The sequence below is a fragment of the Branchiostoma belcheri genome, unplaced genomic scaffold (assembly GCF_001625305.1).
Source record: "Branchiostoma belcheri isolate BF01 breed outbred unplaced genomic scaffold, Haploidv18h27 scaffold7, whole genome shotgun sequence".
Classification (NCBI taxonomy): Eukaryota; Metazoa; Chordata; class Leptocardii; order Amphioxiformes; family Branchiostomatidae; genus Branchiostoma; species Branchiostoma belcheri.
In genome coordinates, this window is record NW_017804353.1 from 2,672,451 (window position 1) to 2,689,797 (window position 17,347).

The 17,347-nt window shown below is 41.8% G+C and overlaps 3 protein-coding genes across 3 annotated transcripts in view; 1 reads left to right on the top strand and 2 right to left on the bottom strand.

Moving 5' to 3' along the window:
* Window positions 1–840, bottom strand: part of LOC109484565 (rab9 effector protein with kelch motifs-like) — a 3,106-nt gene extending 2,266 nt beyond the window's left edge. Inside the window, exons 1-2 of the mRNA XM_019787885.1 lie at window positions 629–840; window positions 191–345 (exon numbers count right to left, since the gene is read on the bottom strand). Of these exons, the coding sequence (XP_019643444.1) occupies window positions 191–345; window positions 629–839 (366 nt within the window). The 5' untranslated portion in view covers window position 840. The remainder of the gene's footprint in view (window positions 1–190; window positions 346–628) is intronic.
* A 507-nt stretch (window positions 841–1,347) lies between these two features.
* LOC109484677 (lysosomal thioesterase PPT2-A-like) lies at window positions 1,348–6,865 on the top strand. The gene is made up of 8 exons (XM_019788025.1): window positions 1,348–1,515; window positions 3,950–4,103; window positions 4,415–4,510; window positions 4,728–4,835; window positions 5,211–5,297; window positions 5,840–5,924; window positions 6,120–6,174; window positions 6,582–6,865. The coding sequence occupies exons 1-8, from the start codon at window positions 1,363–1,365 to the stop codon at window positions 6,723–6,725; spliced, it is 882 nt and encodes a 293-aa protein (XP_019643584.1). The 5' UTR covers window positions 1,348–1,362; the 3' UTR covers window positions 6,726–6,865.
* A 1,667-nt stretch (window positions 6,866–8,532) lies between these two features.
* LOC109484631 (putative pre-mRNA-splicing factor ATP-dependent RNA helicase DHX16) lies at window positions 8,533–17,196 on the bottom strand. Its single transcript, XM_019787978.1, has 14 exons — window positions 17,044–17,196; window positions 16,181–16,386; window positions 15,417–15,646; window positions 15,016–15,187; window positions 14,557–14,729; window positions 14,005–14,128; window positions 13,382–13,534; window positions 12,849–13,052; window positions 12,523–12,702; window positions 11,025–12,101; window positions 10,563–10,718; window positions 9,974–10,135; window positions 9,355–9,531; window positions 8,533–8,880 (listed from the first exon to the last, which is right to left on the bottom strand). The coding sequence occupies exons 2-14, from the start codon at window positions 16,376–16,378 to the stop codon at window positions 8,740–8,742; spliced, it is 3,147 nt and encodes a 1,048-aa protein (XP_019643537.1). The 5' UTR covers window positions 16,379–16,386; window positions 17,044–17,196; the 3' UTR covers window positions 8,533–8,739.
* Between the last annotated feature and the right edge of the window lie 151 nt (window positions 17,197–17,347).

The following is a 17,347-nucleotide window of genomic DNA, read 5'->3' on the forward strand; positions in this document are numbered from 1 at the left end:
AGAGAGAGAGAGAGATAGAAACAAAGAGAGAAACAAAACCAAAAGAGAAAAAAAGAGAGGGATAGAGAGGAGAGGGAGAAAGAAAGACAGGGAGAGGGAGTATGAGAGTTGTCACTGAGACACTTTGTTACTGACAAGGCAATACAGCTAGTGTTTTGTGCCCTTCAGATGACTAACTGAAAATCTACACACCTGTATCAAGCACCTGGACATTGTTAAGGTTGCAGCCCTGCTCCGCCCCTCCGAACACAAACACCTTGTGCGGCTGGCTCTCAGGTGTGAAACAGGTGTGTTCATACCTGGCCGTCAGCCCCGCCCAGTCAGGCTTCTCCCAGGTGTACGTGTCTGATGATAAAAATGGGAAAAATGATTTAATGGGTGGAATTTACATTTTTTATGAAGGTTTACTACATTTGTGGATGGATTGTGATAGTCACCTGTTCAAGATGTTAGCCCTGAGACCTGACTGTGAGCTTTGAACCACTCACACCGGGAAGGAAGCCTACAAGGCTCATACAAAGCCCTCCTTCTTCAAACATAACAAATAAGACTAATGAAACTAATGACCTACTATTATTATAAAATGAAATACAGGAACCAGTGGCTAGCAAACATGACCAAAACTCACCCAAGTCCAGCACGAAGGTGTCAGCAAACGGCCCGCTAGGGTTGGCACCCCCCACCAACACCACCCTGCCACTGCCCCCTGCTCTGGGGAGGTACATACAGGTGTGCCCCACCGTCAGGCTGGGCCCCCCACCCCCTGGGGACAGCACGTACCACATCCTCGGGGCAGGGGGGTCCGTCAGGGGGAGCTCCAAGATAGGGTGAAGTTCCATGTTATCTCTGGAAGCAGAAAAAGGGTTATTATGTCAGTAAAATAATGGCTGATTCTGGCCAAACAACTTAAAAATACAGAAATTGTAGTGAGGTACGTCATGGTTCATTCGTAAAAACACTGGCAGTACAAGGCCGAATATTCTCTTTTTAATGTTTAAAATATGTAACATTTTAAGAATGAAATATATATAAGGAATATATCCACTGTAACTCAAATCCCAGTGACCTACATAGCTACTCATGGGTATCATAGTCTCATTTACACAGTATTATGCACTGTAGGTCACCCATGACCAAATTAACCTGAGTAGCCTGTCCTCCCACCAAAATTCTTTATGGGCAAAAGTGATCTTTGCACTTAGGATGGACTTGGTAGCCTACATGTGACCCTACCGTACAAACAATTAAAAAACAAGCATGGGTCACAGGTCAACAACTAAACCATCAACAACCATCCACCCTGCCTAGTTCCACATCTAAGTTCTAACAGGTGGTCAGAGTGGGAGGAACAGGTGAAACAACATGGGGACTGACTACAGGGTTTTTACTGCAACTTTCCTGACATTATTTTTAACAGTGTGCATAGGCGTTTCTGCTTACAAACCTGTGATCATCGTACATGGCATCCTGGAGCCAGCGTATAAGGAAAACCCACTGAAAGACCTGATCACAAAGGTATAGTCTTCACCTGTATTCATTCACTTGTTCTGCCATTCACTCAATCATTCTAGTTTTGCAGCCATTTTGTTGTTTTGTTCATTTTACCATATGATCTCTGCCAGTGGTTTGTTAAAGATGTTTGTGTCTTATCTTTGTTTAATGGGCAAGGTACAGTCAATGTAATCAAAACAGTTAAGCTGTTTGTGGTTGGTTATCTGAAATACAACATTTGTGACCTTAGTCAGTCCCTGATACAAATGTAATACTAGTAATAGTTCCTACCACACTAGACTATCATCTAATACTTTTTCCCAAGACCTGAATGAGCACTAGACTTGAACAAATAAACTCATTTAGTAACCTTAACTAAAACTTAATGAGCCACAACAGTTACTAAATTGTTTAACAGTAAGCAACTTTATTTTCAGACAAATCTGTTTTAATTTCAAACACAATATGTCCTTTCATCGATGAAAACACACAGTTTACCAAAAACAATAATCCTTCAACCATTTAATAACTTAAGTCACCTTTTTGCACCAAACCTGTATTGGTTACAGGGTTGGGCAGCAGAGAGAAGGTTAACCTTTGATAGTCTAACTGCTGGATGGCCTTTGGCACCAAATTTGTTTTGGAGTCCGTACGTAGGCCCTAAGTGACCTTATATCATGATCAGAGTCCACGTATAACTTATTATAAGCATCTTTAGGCTACCCAACATGGCAGCGGGTTACAGCTCACACCGCTGGTTTATGTGGCACCTGTGTGTAGCTGCTGCATTGTTATTGGTTTGTTCACCTGCGAGCCAACATGCTGCATCCTACAAACCTGTGCTGATCATCCATGGGATATTTGATGCTGTAACAGACTTGGACGATTTGCAGTACATGATAAGAAAGGTGACATTACATTGTAGTTGTACATTACAGTTACACAAAGTCCCTTTTCGATAAGATGTCGCTCTCCTCAAAGCTCAAACACGGGAACTCCGGCTTTGTGTCCTATCTGGGAGGACGTCCCTACTAACTGAAACTAGGTACTATTTATATTTTCACGATTTGAATTATATGGAAATATGTTAAGTGTGTTCCCCGTATACATTTTGGTTTGCCTGTATGCCATCCGATTTGACTCAGCTTGTGGTAGGTAGTCAACTAACAGTCAACTCGCGGTTGCTTAGATGTGTTTACTTTTCTTAAAGCCACGCCCCCTTTTAACTTGTGACCTGTTTTAGGGACCTGGGCTGCTGTCGTATGGAGGGACAGCCTCTTAAAATGATTTGGGTCAATTCGGAAATGGTCGGTTACCTGCTTGAAATGAAAATTTGGTTTCCATATTTTATAAAACTTCAGTGCTTAAAATGCCCCCCTCCCCACCTCCGGTTTTTCTCGATAAAAAATCTGTTAGCTGTCTAAATATAAGCATTATTGAGGGTCATCTAATTGTAAATACCACAATATTAAAACATACTTACGCTGTAACAGATAAAAAGGTCCCAAGAGCTCGGAAATAGGAAATCTCTTTCACCAAACAACGTGAACTGACATGTTCATTTTGGAACGCGCGGTCCCTAACAACACATACTGTAAACATAGCACTGAATTTGTCTCCAACAAAATTACTTGGTAGCATCAAGAAATGAACGTTAAACAGACCTTTAAACTGATATGATACGATCAAATACCTTTTTGGGGTTTATTACTGTAGTACCAGTTAAACTTTATATCTCATGACTTGAAGAAGTTATATAAAACTTTCACAATATTGGCATACACCGAATATAGAGCTACATTTACACTCACTACATAAGAGGTCACAGAGGTCAACAACAAACATGGCGACGTCCTGTTCGAAAGTTTTCCCCAGATTCGTCCTGTCGTCGTTCTTGGTGTTTTTCTCCGCCGTCCTGGTCCAGATCAGGGCTTACAAACCCATCATTATCATCCATGGCATCTTTGATCACGCCAGTACCTTTGACAACTTCAGCGTCTTCATCAAAACGGTTTGTGACGATGATGTTTTCATGATAAGTTTGTCGTCAGAGGTCACTGTACATCTGGTGCTGTTATGTGTTGCTTTATATGGGCGAGTCATGCCCGGAATAAAGAATTAGAGAGTTGTCATCCGCATCCCTTTGCTGAAGGTAATTATATGGAATGTGTTGGGGTAGCTGTGGCAAAATAGATGATCGAGTACACAGAGTTGTTCAACCTGTATCACCTCATCCTGTGGTAGTGATCATGATATTTTTTCTCCCCTGTGCAGGCTCACCCAGGTACGGTACCATTCTGACTATCAGTACACAGCAGAGCCGCTGATTCTGTGTTTAAAGTGTATGATATTCCAGGCCCACCCAGGTACAAATGTAACCATCATAGATGAGTACACAGAGCTGTTCAGTCTGTATCATCTGATTCTGTGTTAGTGATATTTTCTCTCCCCTGTACAGGCTCACCCAGGCACAAATGTCACCATCATAGATGAGTACACAGAGCTGTTCAGCCTCTATCCCATGTGGGAGCAGGTCAGGGGGTTTCAGAAGGCCATGGTTCCCATCATGCAACACGCCAAGGATGGTGTCCACATCATCTGTTATTCTCAGGGTGAGTAAGAGGCTCGTCGAAGTCCTTTATTGTAAATTTTTTTATTTCAGTCCAACTTAACAAATAGCATGTGTAGTCCCGTGGTAAGTGACCCTGCCTATGGAGCAAGAGAGTTCGAATCCTGCTATACACAGATAACAGTCCCTTGGCCTGACATTCACGCTACTGTAAAGGTTCACAGTCCTTAGGGCGGGACATTAAGCCGTGGTCCACTGTTCATTGCATTGTCAAAAAGAGCTCTAGACGAATTTTCCGTCAATTTATTTAATGTTTAAAAAAAACGTTCTGAAGTATTGATGTTTGATTGACAGGTGGTCTGATCTGCAGAGGAGTTCTGGAGTCGATGGATGACCACAACGTGGACACTTTCATCTCACTGTCGTCACCTCTCATGGGGCAGTACGGGGGTAAAACTATGCAGTATTTCATTCTTTTATCTATTTTCAATTTATCTGTATCCGTATTTAGGACATTAAATACAACCATGTACAATGTATGTTACATATATATGTTATTTTCCTGGAGGACCACAGGCATAAAGAATAGCAACTATGTACTAGTATGTATGGTAATTGTGGAACCATTTAATAAACTGAAACTCCCTCCTTCCCTCCCCTGCTGCAGACACAGACTACCTGAAGTATGTGTTTCCTCACTATCTGAAGGAGAACCTGTATAAAGTAGCCTACACGTCCTATGGGCAGGACATCTCCATCAGTAACTACTGGAACGGTATAAAGGCTGCAACATTTCATTTCATCTTCATTCAAATCAAAGACAATTCATTCATGTGTCCTCATTCACAGAGATATGACCTCATGTGGCTTCTGAGTCCAAGTGTGATAATTTATCCCGCCCACAGTCTCTATTTATTGAGGAATGGAGTGCCCTGATACACATGTATACTTAATAACTTTTAAAATCGTCAGAAGTGACTTTTAAGTCATTTGAATCCTGATGAGGGCAGCAGTGGTCATTGAAAATTTGATCTTTATGTAGTTGTTGTGTTGGAGTAAAATTGAGCATTGTGCCATGATGATTACTACCCACACAGATGAATTTCCATTCATCATAACATGTTGTCACATGTTTTTTTTTACACCCCAGACCCTCACCAACAGGACCTCTACAAGGAGTACAGTGTCTTTCTTGCTGTCTTGAACAACCAGACATCAAATAATGTCAAAAGTAAAGGTAAGTGTAGTAATGATGATTCAGATGAATGGTTTATTCGCAATGGAATCACTAAGTCTATTGACTGAATGGACCTATCACATTATTACGTCACAGTTTGTTTACCGCAATGAATGCCGGTCAATCGATGTTTATATTGTACAGGGGTATGTAGCGCGGTGTGTGTTTGTGTAGCGTTAGCCTTGATATAAGGCCTTTATACAGTACTACTTTCATCTACTGTCACAACTAAATCACCCATTACGGCATGTAATGCTGTGTCAACAAAACTAGATGCAGCAAAAATCAAACATACCTGACTTCGAAAACTTTGAAATGATCTTTATTCTTTAACTGACCATTCTAGAATGTTCTTTAGAACAGGTAAACAAACTGTGACGTAATAATGTGATAGGTCCATTGCACATCCATGACTACAGTGTAATTAAGCAGAATTTTTGGCTAGAGATTAACCATTAAAGCGTTAGTTTCAAGGTGTGTTGTGAGCCAAGGATTGATACATTTGTACATCCGTCACTCACTGCTTCTGTTTTTCCCCACAGAATACAAGAATAACTTCCTAAAGCTGAAGAAGCTTGTGATGATTGGGGGTCCAGATGATGGTGTTATCACCCCCTGGCAGTCCAGGTAGGAACTGCAGCAGTGTGTTTGTTTTGCAAAAGTGGCTATGCAAACATGTATTACGTTAAAATGTAGGGGTTTCCAACATTAAACTTTGGAAATTAGATAATTATTTGTATATACATGTATATAGATTCTTCCACTGTGTCAAGTTTGGGATCATCAGAAAAGAATAATCAGTCATCTTCTGTTTGTTTTCAGCCATTTTGCCTTCTATGATGAGAATGAGACAGTAGTGGAGATGAAGGACCAGGAGGTATGCCATCTTTCTTCCCTTTGCTCACTCTATCATTCCCTCTCTCCAGAGCTGTACATGTCACACTACGCTAAGGAGCCAATTGGGCTATTTTAAAGTTCCTTGATTACACATTTGCCATTTGTATTTTGTCATGAGATATCTGCCAAGTATAAACATTCTTTAATGCTGTAAATGAGCAGAATGATTTCAACTCATAAACTTCATTCTGCAAAGCTCAGGCATCTGAGCAACCAGCTCATGCAATATATATGTACAATAAAGGTTATTTTAATTAAAATGTCAAAGTGATATATGTAACTGGTGTGCTGCAGTATATATCAGATCAGTGTTAGGTGGGGCTGTGATGCCATCTAGTGTTTTGCATTGAATTTTAATACCAAACTTTTCCCACCCTTCCTCCTTAGGTGTACCAGAGGGACTACTTTGGTCTGAAGACCATGGATGAGAGGGGAGACGTGACAACTTATGAAATCCCGGGGGTCCAACATCTCAACTGGCACAAAAATCAAACTATTTTCGACGACTACATCGAGAAGTGGCTTACATGATCCAAGGAGCTTTTAGTTCAAATAGAGCTCCTTGCATGGTCTCAGGATCATCTTTTAACATAAAGCATCAGGAGAACAATTGTCAATACATGACAGTGTTTGTTTTTCTTCATTTGATGAAAAGCAACAAACCATAAAATGCAAATCCAAGTAGGGCTGCTGCTATGATGTGACATATATACTGCAAATTGAAAATCTTGCAATTGTCTTCCACAGCTAGTGTAATTCAACAGTATTGTATATGGCAAATAATGCAATTTACACATTCAGGTATTGGTAGTAGGTTAGACGTCAAAAACATCTACACAAGTACAATTTGACCTGCAGCTATATCAATATAATTGGGCTGCAGAACACATATTGAAAATGAACACAACAATATCCAAAAGTGGCTTACATGTACACAATCTTTAGACAAGGTTGTAGATAGGGTCTTTAAACAATGTGGCAAGAGAACAAGTTTCATTGAAAATTTACATGACATGACAGCTTCTTTTTTTACTTGTGAAATGTAACAAACCATGTCAAATTTGTCTTTGAAAGTTGCCATAGTCAAGCAAATCAAACAATTAGGGGCAAAATTTTTAGATAAAAAAGTCTTGCAAAAGTGTTTAACACAGTACAGCAAACATGACAATGAAGCTTGATAATTTTTGCCTCTGAAGCATTGTTGATTAATGAGTGATATTTTTAATGCTCTTGGTTTATATGCAAAGTGTATATTTGATGTGAACAATGTTGTTTTTTTGTTATCATATAATAATAATAATGTATGATATTATATATAATGTCAAATTAAAGTACACAGTGCTTGCAATTTTTTATCAATGTAAAGCCGACAGGGCACATATATATTTTTGTAGTAATTTGGGGTCAGTGTAGTATTGCCATACATGTATTTAGGGATGCTGACCTCAGCTGACCTGCAGTATTTAATCTGTTGGATTGTTCAGTTTGCTGATCAAATTCTCATGGAATGTTGTAATTATTTGATTGTCCTGAAAAGTTATGTACAGCAAACCTCTTCTCATAGACTTTTCAAGATAATTTTTACGGATGCTTGTTTTGGATTGAGTCCACACTGTTGTGCAATAGATTCAGGTATGAACGAGCCAGTTCACAGTTTAAAATGTACATGGTGAAGGCCCCTAATTTGTAAACACTTCTTGTCTGGACCATGCTCTATACATTATTGTCCAGACATTTTTGTTTATGTCTCAGAGGGCCTTTAACTTTGGAAAATTACTCAAAATGTATCACACTGCTTATGTGCAGTTTAAAATATGAGTCGGCTTATAATATGGCATTGTATAGGCTCTAAGTGATCACTGAATTGTTCACAAAATGAAAATATGCAATTAATAGACTGCCTTGTTTCATTGTGTTTGACAAATTGAATGTTTAATCATTCCTTGTGTGTACAATGTATGTACATGTACACCTTCACTCTGCATTACTCTACATTATGAAGAAACTCCTGGTTTCAAAGTTTCATACATGTACTTTTTACACAGTTTTCACAGCAAAGTGACTTATTCAATATTTTATTCCCACTTCCTCTTCTTGTCTAACAAAATACTGCATCCAAATTTACTCCCCATACACAATATATGAGATCCTAAATATGGCATAGTTATAACTTGGCAAGTATGTACAAGGCCTTACCTACAATTCTGTTTACCGGTAATTATTTTGAAGTACCAAAAACACAACATACTTGAATGGTGTACACCAAGTATCAGTATTGCTATTAGGTACCCAATCCAAAAGTAAAGGATTCATTTAGTAGACGAAGAAGTTCCCTTAGTCATCAAGACTTAGTATTGTCTACTCTTAAACTAGATTAGAAAAACCTCATAAGACTGAGGGATGCTGATGATGATTTCTGTGACATACAAAATCAGTTTTCCGATATATGTACATAATTTTCTTGCAATATTTCCTGCTTCTTCTTTCACATCTTCTCTATTGCTGGAATGTAGATTGTATATATCTTTTGTTTGCTGCTTGGAGATCACGTTCCCATCGGCTTGAGCTCCTCTCGAGTCTTCCCGACGGTCTTGGGCATCTTCTTGCCAGAGTTGTCCTCCAGTTCCTTACCCTTGTAGTAGTGAGGTGCGACCTCTAACAGCCACGAGTTCTCTATCTCAATCACCTGGGCAGGGGAGAGAACGGGAAGTCAGAAGATTCAAACAGTAAAATGGGTTTGAAAGTTTTGTTGGTTTGTAACACCTTCCCTGAACTACAGCTACCTGGCAACAAGGAAACACTGGATGAAGTGTGTCAAGAGAGAGTGCGGACAGAGCCGCTTGAGAACATGGTGTGAAGACTAGCCAACTGCTGTACGTCTACCAGTCCAGTGTCAGGGACCTCCAGGACTGGGAGCTTTTCTGGTAGTGTGCAGGTCAGGTGAGTGACAACAGCTGGGATTCAAACTTCAAACCCCCTTGTCCAGAGGTAGGGTCGTTAACCACTGGACTACAAACACTGCGTACCTGTCTCATGTACTCCTTGGTGGTGAAGACCAGTTCAAAGTAGATTCAACGAAACATAAAGCCAAGGCTGCCTAACTTCATATACTTGTCTAACAAACCCACTTTTCCTACAATACTACTTTAACACATCCTACCTGTCTCATGTACTCCTTGGTAGTGAAGACCAGCTCAAAGTAGATGATCCATCGTGGCTGCTCCTGGAACAGACAGCTGTTAGGGTGGATCATGACGGTCTGCTGGTGTTTCACTGTCTTGTACTGCCCACTCTTACTCAGCCGCGCTGTGTGGTAGAAAAACCCTGATGTGATGGCCTGCAACAAAGAAAAAAACATTTCCGATGAGTCCAATGGAAATTAACATTCATCACATGCAATACAAAGTTAATCAAATACTGGATAAATTTTCTGGACAGTCAGATGTCTCAGACAGCATCTGCTATCAATATCTGAGAATGTATTTCTATCTGAAGCGTTTGACACTTCCAAGAATTTACCCAGTTGCCTAAGGGCTTGATCATAGAACCTTTAGATCCTACAAGTAAGACAACAGCCCTTAATTATACAATGGTTTGGCTGTTCATCACACACAGCTAGGTTTGCCCAATTATCCAGAGACTATAGAAAAGGTTAGCCCTGCTGACAGAGTCAAGACGTTACAACAACCCTAAAACTACAACAGTACAAGATCATCTTGCTATCATTGCATATACATGTACTCAGTGTCCATCCTTGATAGTACATGACTTTTTCTGACCTTCCTTATACCGACTGTGTCCTCGGGGTTGCTGGTTGGTTCGATCTCGACGCGCTCAATGAGCCCGGCCAGCTGGTCCCGGACGTCCCGCGCCCGCCGCAGCGCTCGCCACTGGATAAAGTTCTCGTAACACCACTGGGTCGAGAACTCTGTGTCCTGCCACTGGGGTGGGGGATGGGGAATGGGTGAGAGAAGTGTTGTTATATATTTAGTGTAAGAGTAAGTCATGAGACATATTAAAACCTTTGCCTGGTTTGATTACCAAACCTATTGTAGCTCCCGAGTCCTACATCCTATTTGCGGAGAGGATGTAGGACTCGGGCGCCATAATAGGTTTGGTAACCAGGCTATCAAAACCTTTCCATAAAATAGCCGGAACATGCAGTGGAATTTCGGTTTCATGAAGTGAGAAGGGTTCTGTGGAGATGTTAAGTTCTCTTGACACTTCCCAAATGCCTTTTTCCTATTTGCAAAGAGAACAAAATAGACTTAAAAAAGACAGATAAAAGAGATTTGAACACCAGGCTACAAATGTACCTGTGTAAATACATAATATACAGCTAGACAGACTATAAACAAAAGGTCTAACCTCATTGTAGACGTTCATGAGTGTGAGGTGGTCCCCCGCCATGTTGAAGAAGTTCTGTCGAGCGTTGTCGGCGTGGACGGCCTTGTCCTTCGGGCGGTAGAAGATCGACCCCTGCACATTCAGCATCGCCGTGATGGTCAGGATCTCTTCAACAACCTTCAAACAACATTATATTAACATGATTGCCTGCCTGCTGAACATCAATATTCAAATGTCAATCCCGATTTCAATTTATTATGCAAAACGTTGTATTACGTGATATTCTAGTTTTACGTACCATTTTGTAAACAATGTCTGTATGTTTCGTTAGTTGGAGGTACATTATCTGTAAGTTTTGTATTGACGTATAATTATGTTTGGCATGAGCCTTTGGTTTTTTCTTGTTATTGATGATTTCATCTGATGTTGATAATTCATGTTTGGGCACATAAAAAAATGCCAGTAGTAAACAAACATACAAACCTTGTACTGTTCTGACGCGATGATCATTTTCGACAACATGGGGTCGACGGGGAACTCCGCCATCTTGCGGCCGAGTTTGGTGAGCTCGCCGCGATGGTTCAGTGCTCCGAGCGCGTACAACTGCTCAAGCGCGAGGACCAACGTCTCGTGCGGTGGCGGATCCATGAAGTCAAAGTGGATAAGATCATTGATGCCGAGACTCTTCAACAGTAGTACAACGTTTCCCAAGTTCGTTCTCTGGATTTCCGGCACCGTCGTGTCCTCCAGTTCGTTCTTGTACGCCCAGGCTGTGTAGAGACGGAAACACTTTCCCGGTGCGACCCGCCCAGCTCTACCGGCCCTCTGATTGGCCGACGCCTTGGAGACGGGCGTTACGATGAGCGACTCCATCCCCGTCCGTGCATTGTAACTCTTCTGCTTGCAGAACCCGGGGTCAATGACGTACACAATTCCGTCGATCGTGAGCGACGTTTCCGCGATGTTCGTCGCCAGGACGACTTTTCTCGCGCCCGGCGGCGTCGGCTCGAAAATCTTCGCCTGCATGTCTGACGGGAGGTTCGCGTAGATCGGGAGGATGAGCAGCTCTCTGATTTTCGATCCGAGCTTCCGAGTGCGTTCTGTCAGCATCTCGTTGGCTGTCTCGATCTCTTCCTGTCCTGTTAGGAACACCAGGATATCCCCATCCGGCTGTGTAACATGGATTTGTAGCACAGAAACAACACACGCATCAAGGTAGTCTGCCTCGGGGGCTTTTGTATACAAGATGTCCACCGGAAACCTTCTCCCGGGGATGCGGAAGATCGGAGCGTTGTCGAAGAATTCTGAGAACTTCTCGCAGTCCATGGTGGCGCTGGATATGAGGAGTTTCAAATCCGGCCGGAACCTGGCGATGTCTTTCACCAGCCCAAACAGGATATCTGTGTGCAACGTTCTTTCGTGGGCTTCGTCGATGATCAGAACGCTGTAACTTGATACGTCCGGCTCCCCGAGAAACTCTCTCAGCAGCATCCCATCTGTCATGTACTTCAGCACGGTCCTCTCCGAGGTGCAGTCCTCGAACCGAATGCTGTACCCGACCTGTACAGGGCAAAGAAATCAGCTCTATATTACTCCTTTTCACACATCATTAGCACCGTCACAATATCGAACAGTCTTCAGACAAATAATAATTATACAAACAGTGTAATCTTTTCTGACACTTGAAAGTGCCCTGAAAACCCATCTCATAAGCCATCCTAGCTCCCACCCGATCCCCCTGTAGTAGACTTTTATGTTCAGTTCTTATCTTAATTATCCTAAATGGTATTATTGACATTACCGGTACGACATTCTATGTAATACATGTATTCCTTTAATTTTGATCAAGTTTGATTAGTACAGAGGAGAAGGGTCTAGCTACCGGAATACCGGTCTATGCTTTTTTCCTCCTCCTGTACCTCTTTTTATCTATCTCTTGTTTATTGTATTATGTACAAATAAACAAACAAACAAACCAGACCTCGTTGCCGAGTTTGAAGCCCATCTCCTCGGACACGCGAGCGGCTACGCTCATGGCGGCGACACGGCGCGGCTGGGTGCACCCGATCTTCATCCCTCCCTGACAGTACCCCCCCTCGTACAGGTACTGGGGGATCTGGGTCGTCTTACCGGAACCCGTCTCACCTTCGATGATCAACACCTGGGGGGGGGGGGAGATAAAAAAATTACAACCATTTTTATTTATCAGTTACACAATGGAGGCAATTCCATTTTTTTTTCACACTTGCATCGATTTTGGGGTGCCAAGAGGAAGTCATCCATACAATAAAATCAGTCCAACCTTACCTGGTGTTCTTTGATAGCCTCCAGTAGTCCCTCCCTGTACCTGAAGACAGGCAGACTTTCCTTCACTTCCTTGATGGACTGAGCTTTCCTCTCCGCTGCCGACAGCTGCTCGGGTTGGTCCTCTGTGTCAATGGTTCCCTTCATCGTCACTGCGCTCACAAAGTCTATCATGTCGTCTTCAACCAACAGTTCATATTCCTTCTCCTGCAACCAGATCAAGCAAGGGCAATCTTAGACCAAGATATATTTATTTATCCTACATCACTGTATTAAATGCATTCATTAACAAAGACGGGGCCACCTATGATCCAGTGTCCTGTGTCATCTGTGTAATGCAACGTCACACTGTGAAGCAGTGGATGGCTCATTCCTTGACAAAGACTGGAGTTGCAGTAACTAATGTACAGTCGAAAATTTGAGTAAGCCCAATTTATTGTGTAGGAAATTAGTACAGTTTAAACATGCTTCCTAATGACTTCTTCGAACATAGATGAACTTTCAAGACAAAAAGAACATCCCATTATCGCATATACCTGTGTTTTCTCCTTCATCTTCTGTTTGGCGTCCCTGGCTCCAAACCTCATCACAGCACTGCTGAGGTGTTCCTCCTCCCAACGCTTCTGCTCTGAACCAGGGCCTTTCTCTTCTTCTTCTGGCTCTACATAAGAGTACTTCCCAACATCTCCCTGGAACAAGATTATATAGAATGATGATGATGACTCAATCTTAGGATCTTAAGATCTAGGAGTATTCTGTATCACCCAAATCCAGTATTCCAATTTTCCAAGACATGTACGCCAGTCTAAGAATCCCGCATTCTTGTCCTAAACAAAAAACAGACAAAACTTCTACAAGACATGTATACCAGTCTAAGAATCCCATTTTTTGTACTTAAACAGTTAGTTCATCCTTCTGATGACACCGTGTACTGTCTCAACAAGTTCCTGTCTCCCATGACCAAGGACAGTTCAACACCACCCAGACCTATGTCCTTCTCGATCACCTTCTTCAGAGTTAAAGGAAGGGCGACGACGTCTCCGCTTTTCCTTTGGTGACCAGAGAAGAACCAACCCTGCCATCTCGTACTTCACAAGAAAATGACAAGACTCCTCCCACTGCAATATGTGTACACCAGCATAACTCTTAAGAGTCTCACCTTCTTGTCCTCAGGCATGTGGTACCTCTGCACCTTCTCTACGTCTCCCGCCCGCTTGTGCTCCTTAGCCAGACTCAGAACCTTCTTCTTGTACTCCAGCTCCTTCTTCTCTCGAGATGTCAATCTAGGTAGAGAAAAGATCAATAATTATAAGCATTTTGTATATTATCATATAGCCGGATGATGTTGACCAATCAGAAGTCCCCATTTCATATTGGTTTACCGTTATGACAGTATAACCTTATCTGTGGTAACTAAATCCTATATACACCCAGGTGCCGAAATCCCATAAACTCTGTCACCAATCTGCAGTGGAATTCTGCACCGACCGATAAATGACCCCTGGTGACCCAAAATGGAATACGACTTCTGTTCCAATGACGTCAGATCAAACAGGGTGCAACGTGATTTGGGTTAGAGAACAGATTCACTCTTAACTTTGCCATCTGTCATCTTCTTCAGAATAGCAATTTGCAATACATGAACCTAGCAGTATGAATCAGAACCAGTCATTGTTGCCCATCTACCAGCTGATTCCGTCCAGACACTTACTTGGTCTCTGCGAAGAGGTACTCCTCATCCATGACGTCTGCCTCTAACTCATCCAGCTTGTCCACCTCACGCTTCTTCAAGTAGTCCCGGCGAGACTTCTTCCTCAGCTCAGGGAGCATCTTCTTCCTGTCTTCTTCCGCCATCTTAAGTCTCTTCTGGGCTTCCTCGTATGCCTTTTAGAAAACAACCAAAATAGAGAAGATTTAATTTCAAGCTATCAAACATTAAAGGGTGGTGGAGAGCAGGAATCTCTTACATCTTCAACTTCCAGAGGAAAGTTGAGTGCAGTGTGCGAAAATGAAGAAATCAAACATGAAATTTCAGCATTTTTCCCCTGTCCAGTTACATTCTTATGCTGAGAAGCTAAATAAATATATAAATTTGTCTGGTTTTCTTGAATAACAGCATACTGTAGTATACCTAGTATAAAGCGCAATTGATTTTTAAAATTTGTATAACCTTCTTATCACTTCTTTCCATGATGTTGCGAGTCTTCTCCTTATCCCTCTCCTTCAGTCGTTCTGCGAAAGCATCTCTCTCCTCCAGGTCTCTCAATCGCTCCTTCTCTTCTCTCTCCCACTCATCCAGGTCAGAGTCCGAGTCACCCTTCTTCTTCATGGGAGACGCGGCCCTGAGAAAGTCACAGAAAATCTTAAGATCTTAGCTAAGAATAATTACTAAGAAAACATAACTACATGTACTTCCTGAAGACGTTTGACTAAAATGCTCATCTGTGCTATCTTATCATTATAGAAAAGACAGTGTTTTCATTGTGTTTTCACTTTTTGTATTGTTATATTACATGTATATGATGCAGCGTTAACTTTCTGCCAAGACTTGACCCAAGTCTTAAGACACACCTGCCATGATCACTCTCACTTTCGCTGCTCTCCTCCCTTCTGGCCCTCAGCTGTTTCCTCTTCTTCTCCTTCCCCTCCTTCTTCCTCTTCTTGGACTTGGACTTGACCTCCACCACATCGTCTTCACTGTCAGACAGGAGTCTGTACGAGGCATTTTTCTTCTGCATGGCGATGGCAGCCTGTTCTGCCAGACGGGACTGGGACACCTTTGCTGTGGTCTTCTTAGGAACCTACAAATGAGATAAACAGGTTTGTTTGTTTGTTTGTTTAGTTATCTTTATTCAGAACTTGTATCTGCTGCAGGGCAATAGTGGCCAGAGTGCTTTGCTATCCGGGACTGAGACACCTTTGGTACGGTCTTCTTAATCTAAAGGACCTAGAAATGAGAGAATGAACACCATCCAGGTAATGAGTAGCCGAGGGTAATGCAATGTAAGCCGGAATCAAGAGTCACCACTGCTAGGTAATGAGATACTGTACACAACAGACACATACATCAGTTAATCAGCAATGAGGCAAACTTTGAAAGGGTAAGCAATGTTTTTTCTATGGCTGGTGCACTGCAATTGTGTGCCATTGCTTGTGTTTATACAAACATAAGCAATAGCCACATGGTCATCCCTAGGCTCTACTCTAGCTAGCCGTACGGTCGTTTACTAAATTACATGCATAATGCCAAGGACTGAATGCTTGAAGTCCCCTTCAAACTGGACACAGACACCTTTATCTGAATTCTACCATCAAGAAACGTTAACTGTCATTACCTTGTTGTAGAGTTCGTGTGCGAATCTGGTGATGGGCTCGTCAATATCAATGGTCCCTGTCTGCCTGATCCTCTCCACAAAGTCAGCGGGGTTGGCAGACTTCTCAGCCAGACCGATTAGGTACTGTCCCACGTACTTATCACTCATGCCCAGGATGTCATACAGCCGGTCATTCACCCACGTCTGCAGTCCTGCCATGGTGGGGTCTGGGGAGGAGGGGACGAATAAATCTGTTTGTTTGTTTGTTTTACTTATCACTCATGCCCAGGATGTCATACAACTGGTCATTCACCCACGTCTGCAGACCAGCCATGGTGGGGACTGGGGAGGAGGACAAGATTTTATACATGTACAAGTGTACACTACACTCTAGTAGTTGTTTCTATACACTAGGCACTGACACTAGGTAAAGCACTTCCTAACATGCTTTCAATTAGTTTGCTAAATATTCTCAAGCTAAAATGACCCAGTTGTTTGTAAGCACTTTACTTTCTGTATGGAAATTTTGTATATGATATTCACTTTACTTTCTGTATGGAAATTTTGTATATGATATCATACATATGAAATTTCATTGGTTTATTTGTAAATTACAGTAATAATTTTATAAGGATATACTACAGCTTGTTCTCCCCCCAAGTTGGTAAACAAATATGGTACCGTGTAGATCCTGTGAAATTATTATTATGATTTGAATATTCAGCAAGAAGGTTACGTTCAATCAACTTTGAATCATATTCATGAATCATATTAAAACAAACCATGATAAAGTGGCATGTGTGCCATCGCCGTGTCAAGAATAAACGTGTAAGAATCGTGTCCAGTGCAAGTGGTAATGATATGTAATGATTCAGCATACTCACCAATATTCTGTGCTCTTGTATGATACAAAAATAAGACCGTATATGGTCTATACGACGCGAAACAGAGCAGAAACTTGAAGAAAGTTTCTCCTGCGTGATTTTATTTTCAGAAAGCCGCCATCTTGGAACGCAATCTCCACGTTCTTCTCGCACAGTCTCGCGAGTGTAGACGAGTCCATATGTGACAAAGGTAAAATATTATAAGCTTGTACCAAGTTGTAGAGACAGAAAAAAGATAAAAACCATTTTGAAAGTTTAAAAACAAGTTATCATAAGGTAAGTAATATTTCTAGATACAAATTGT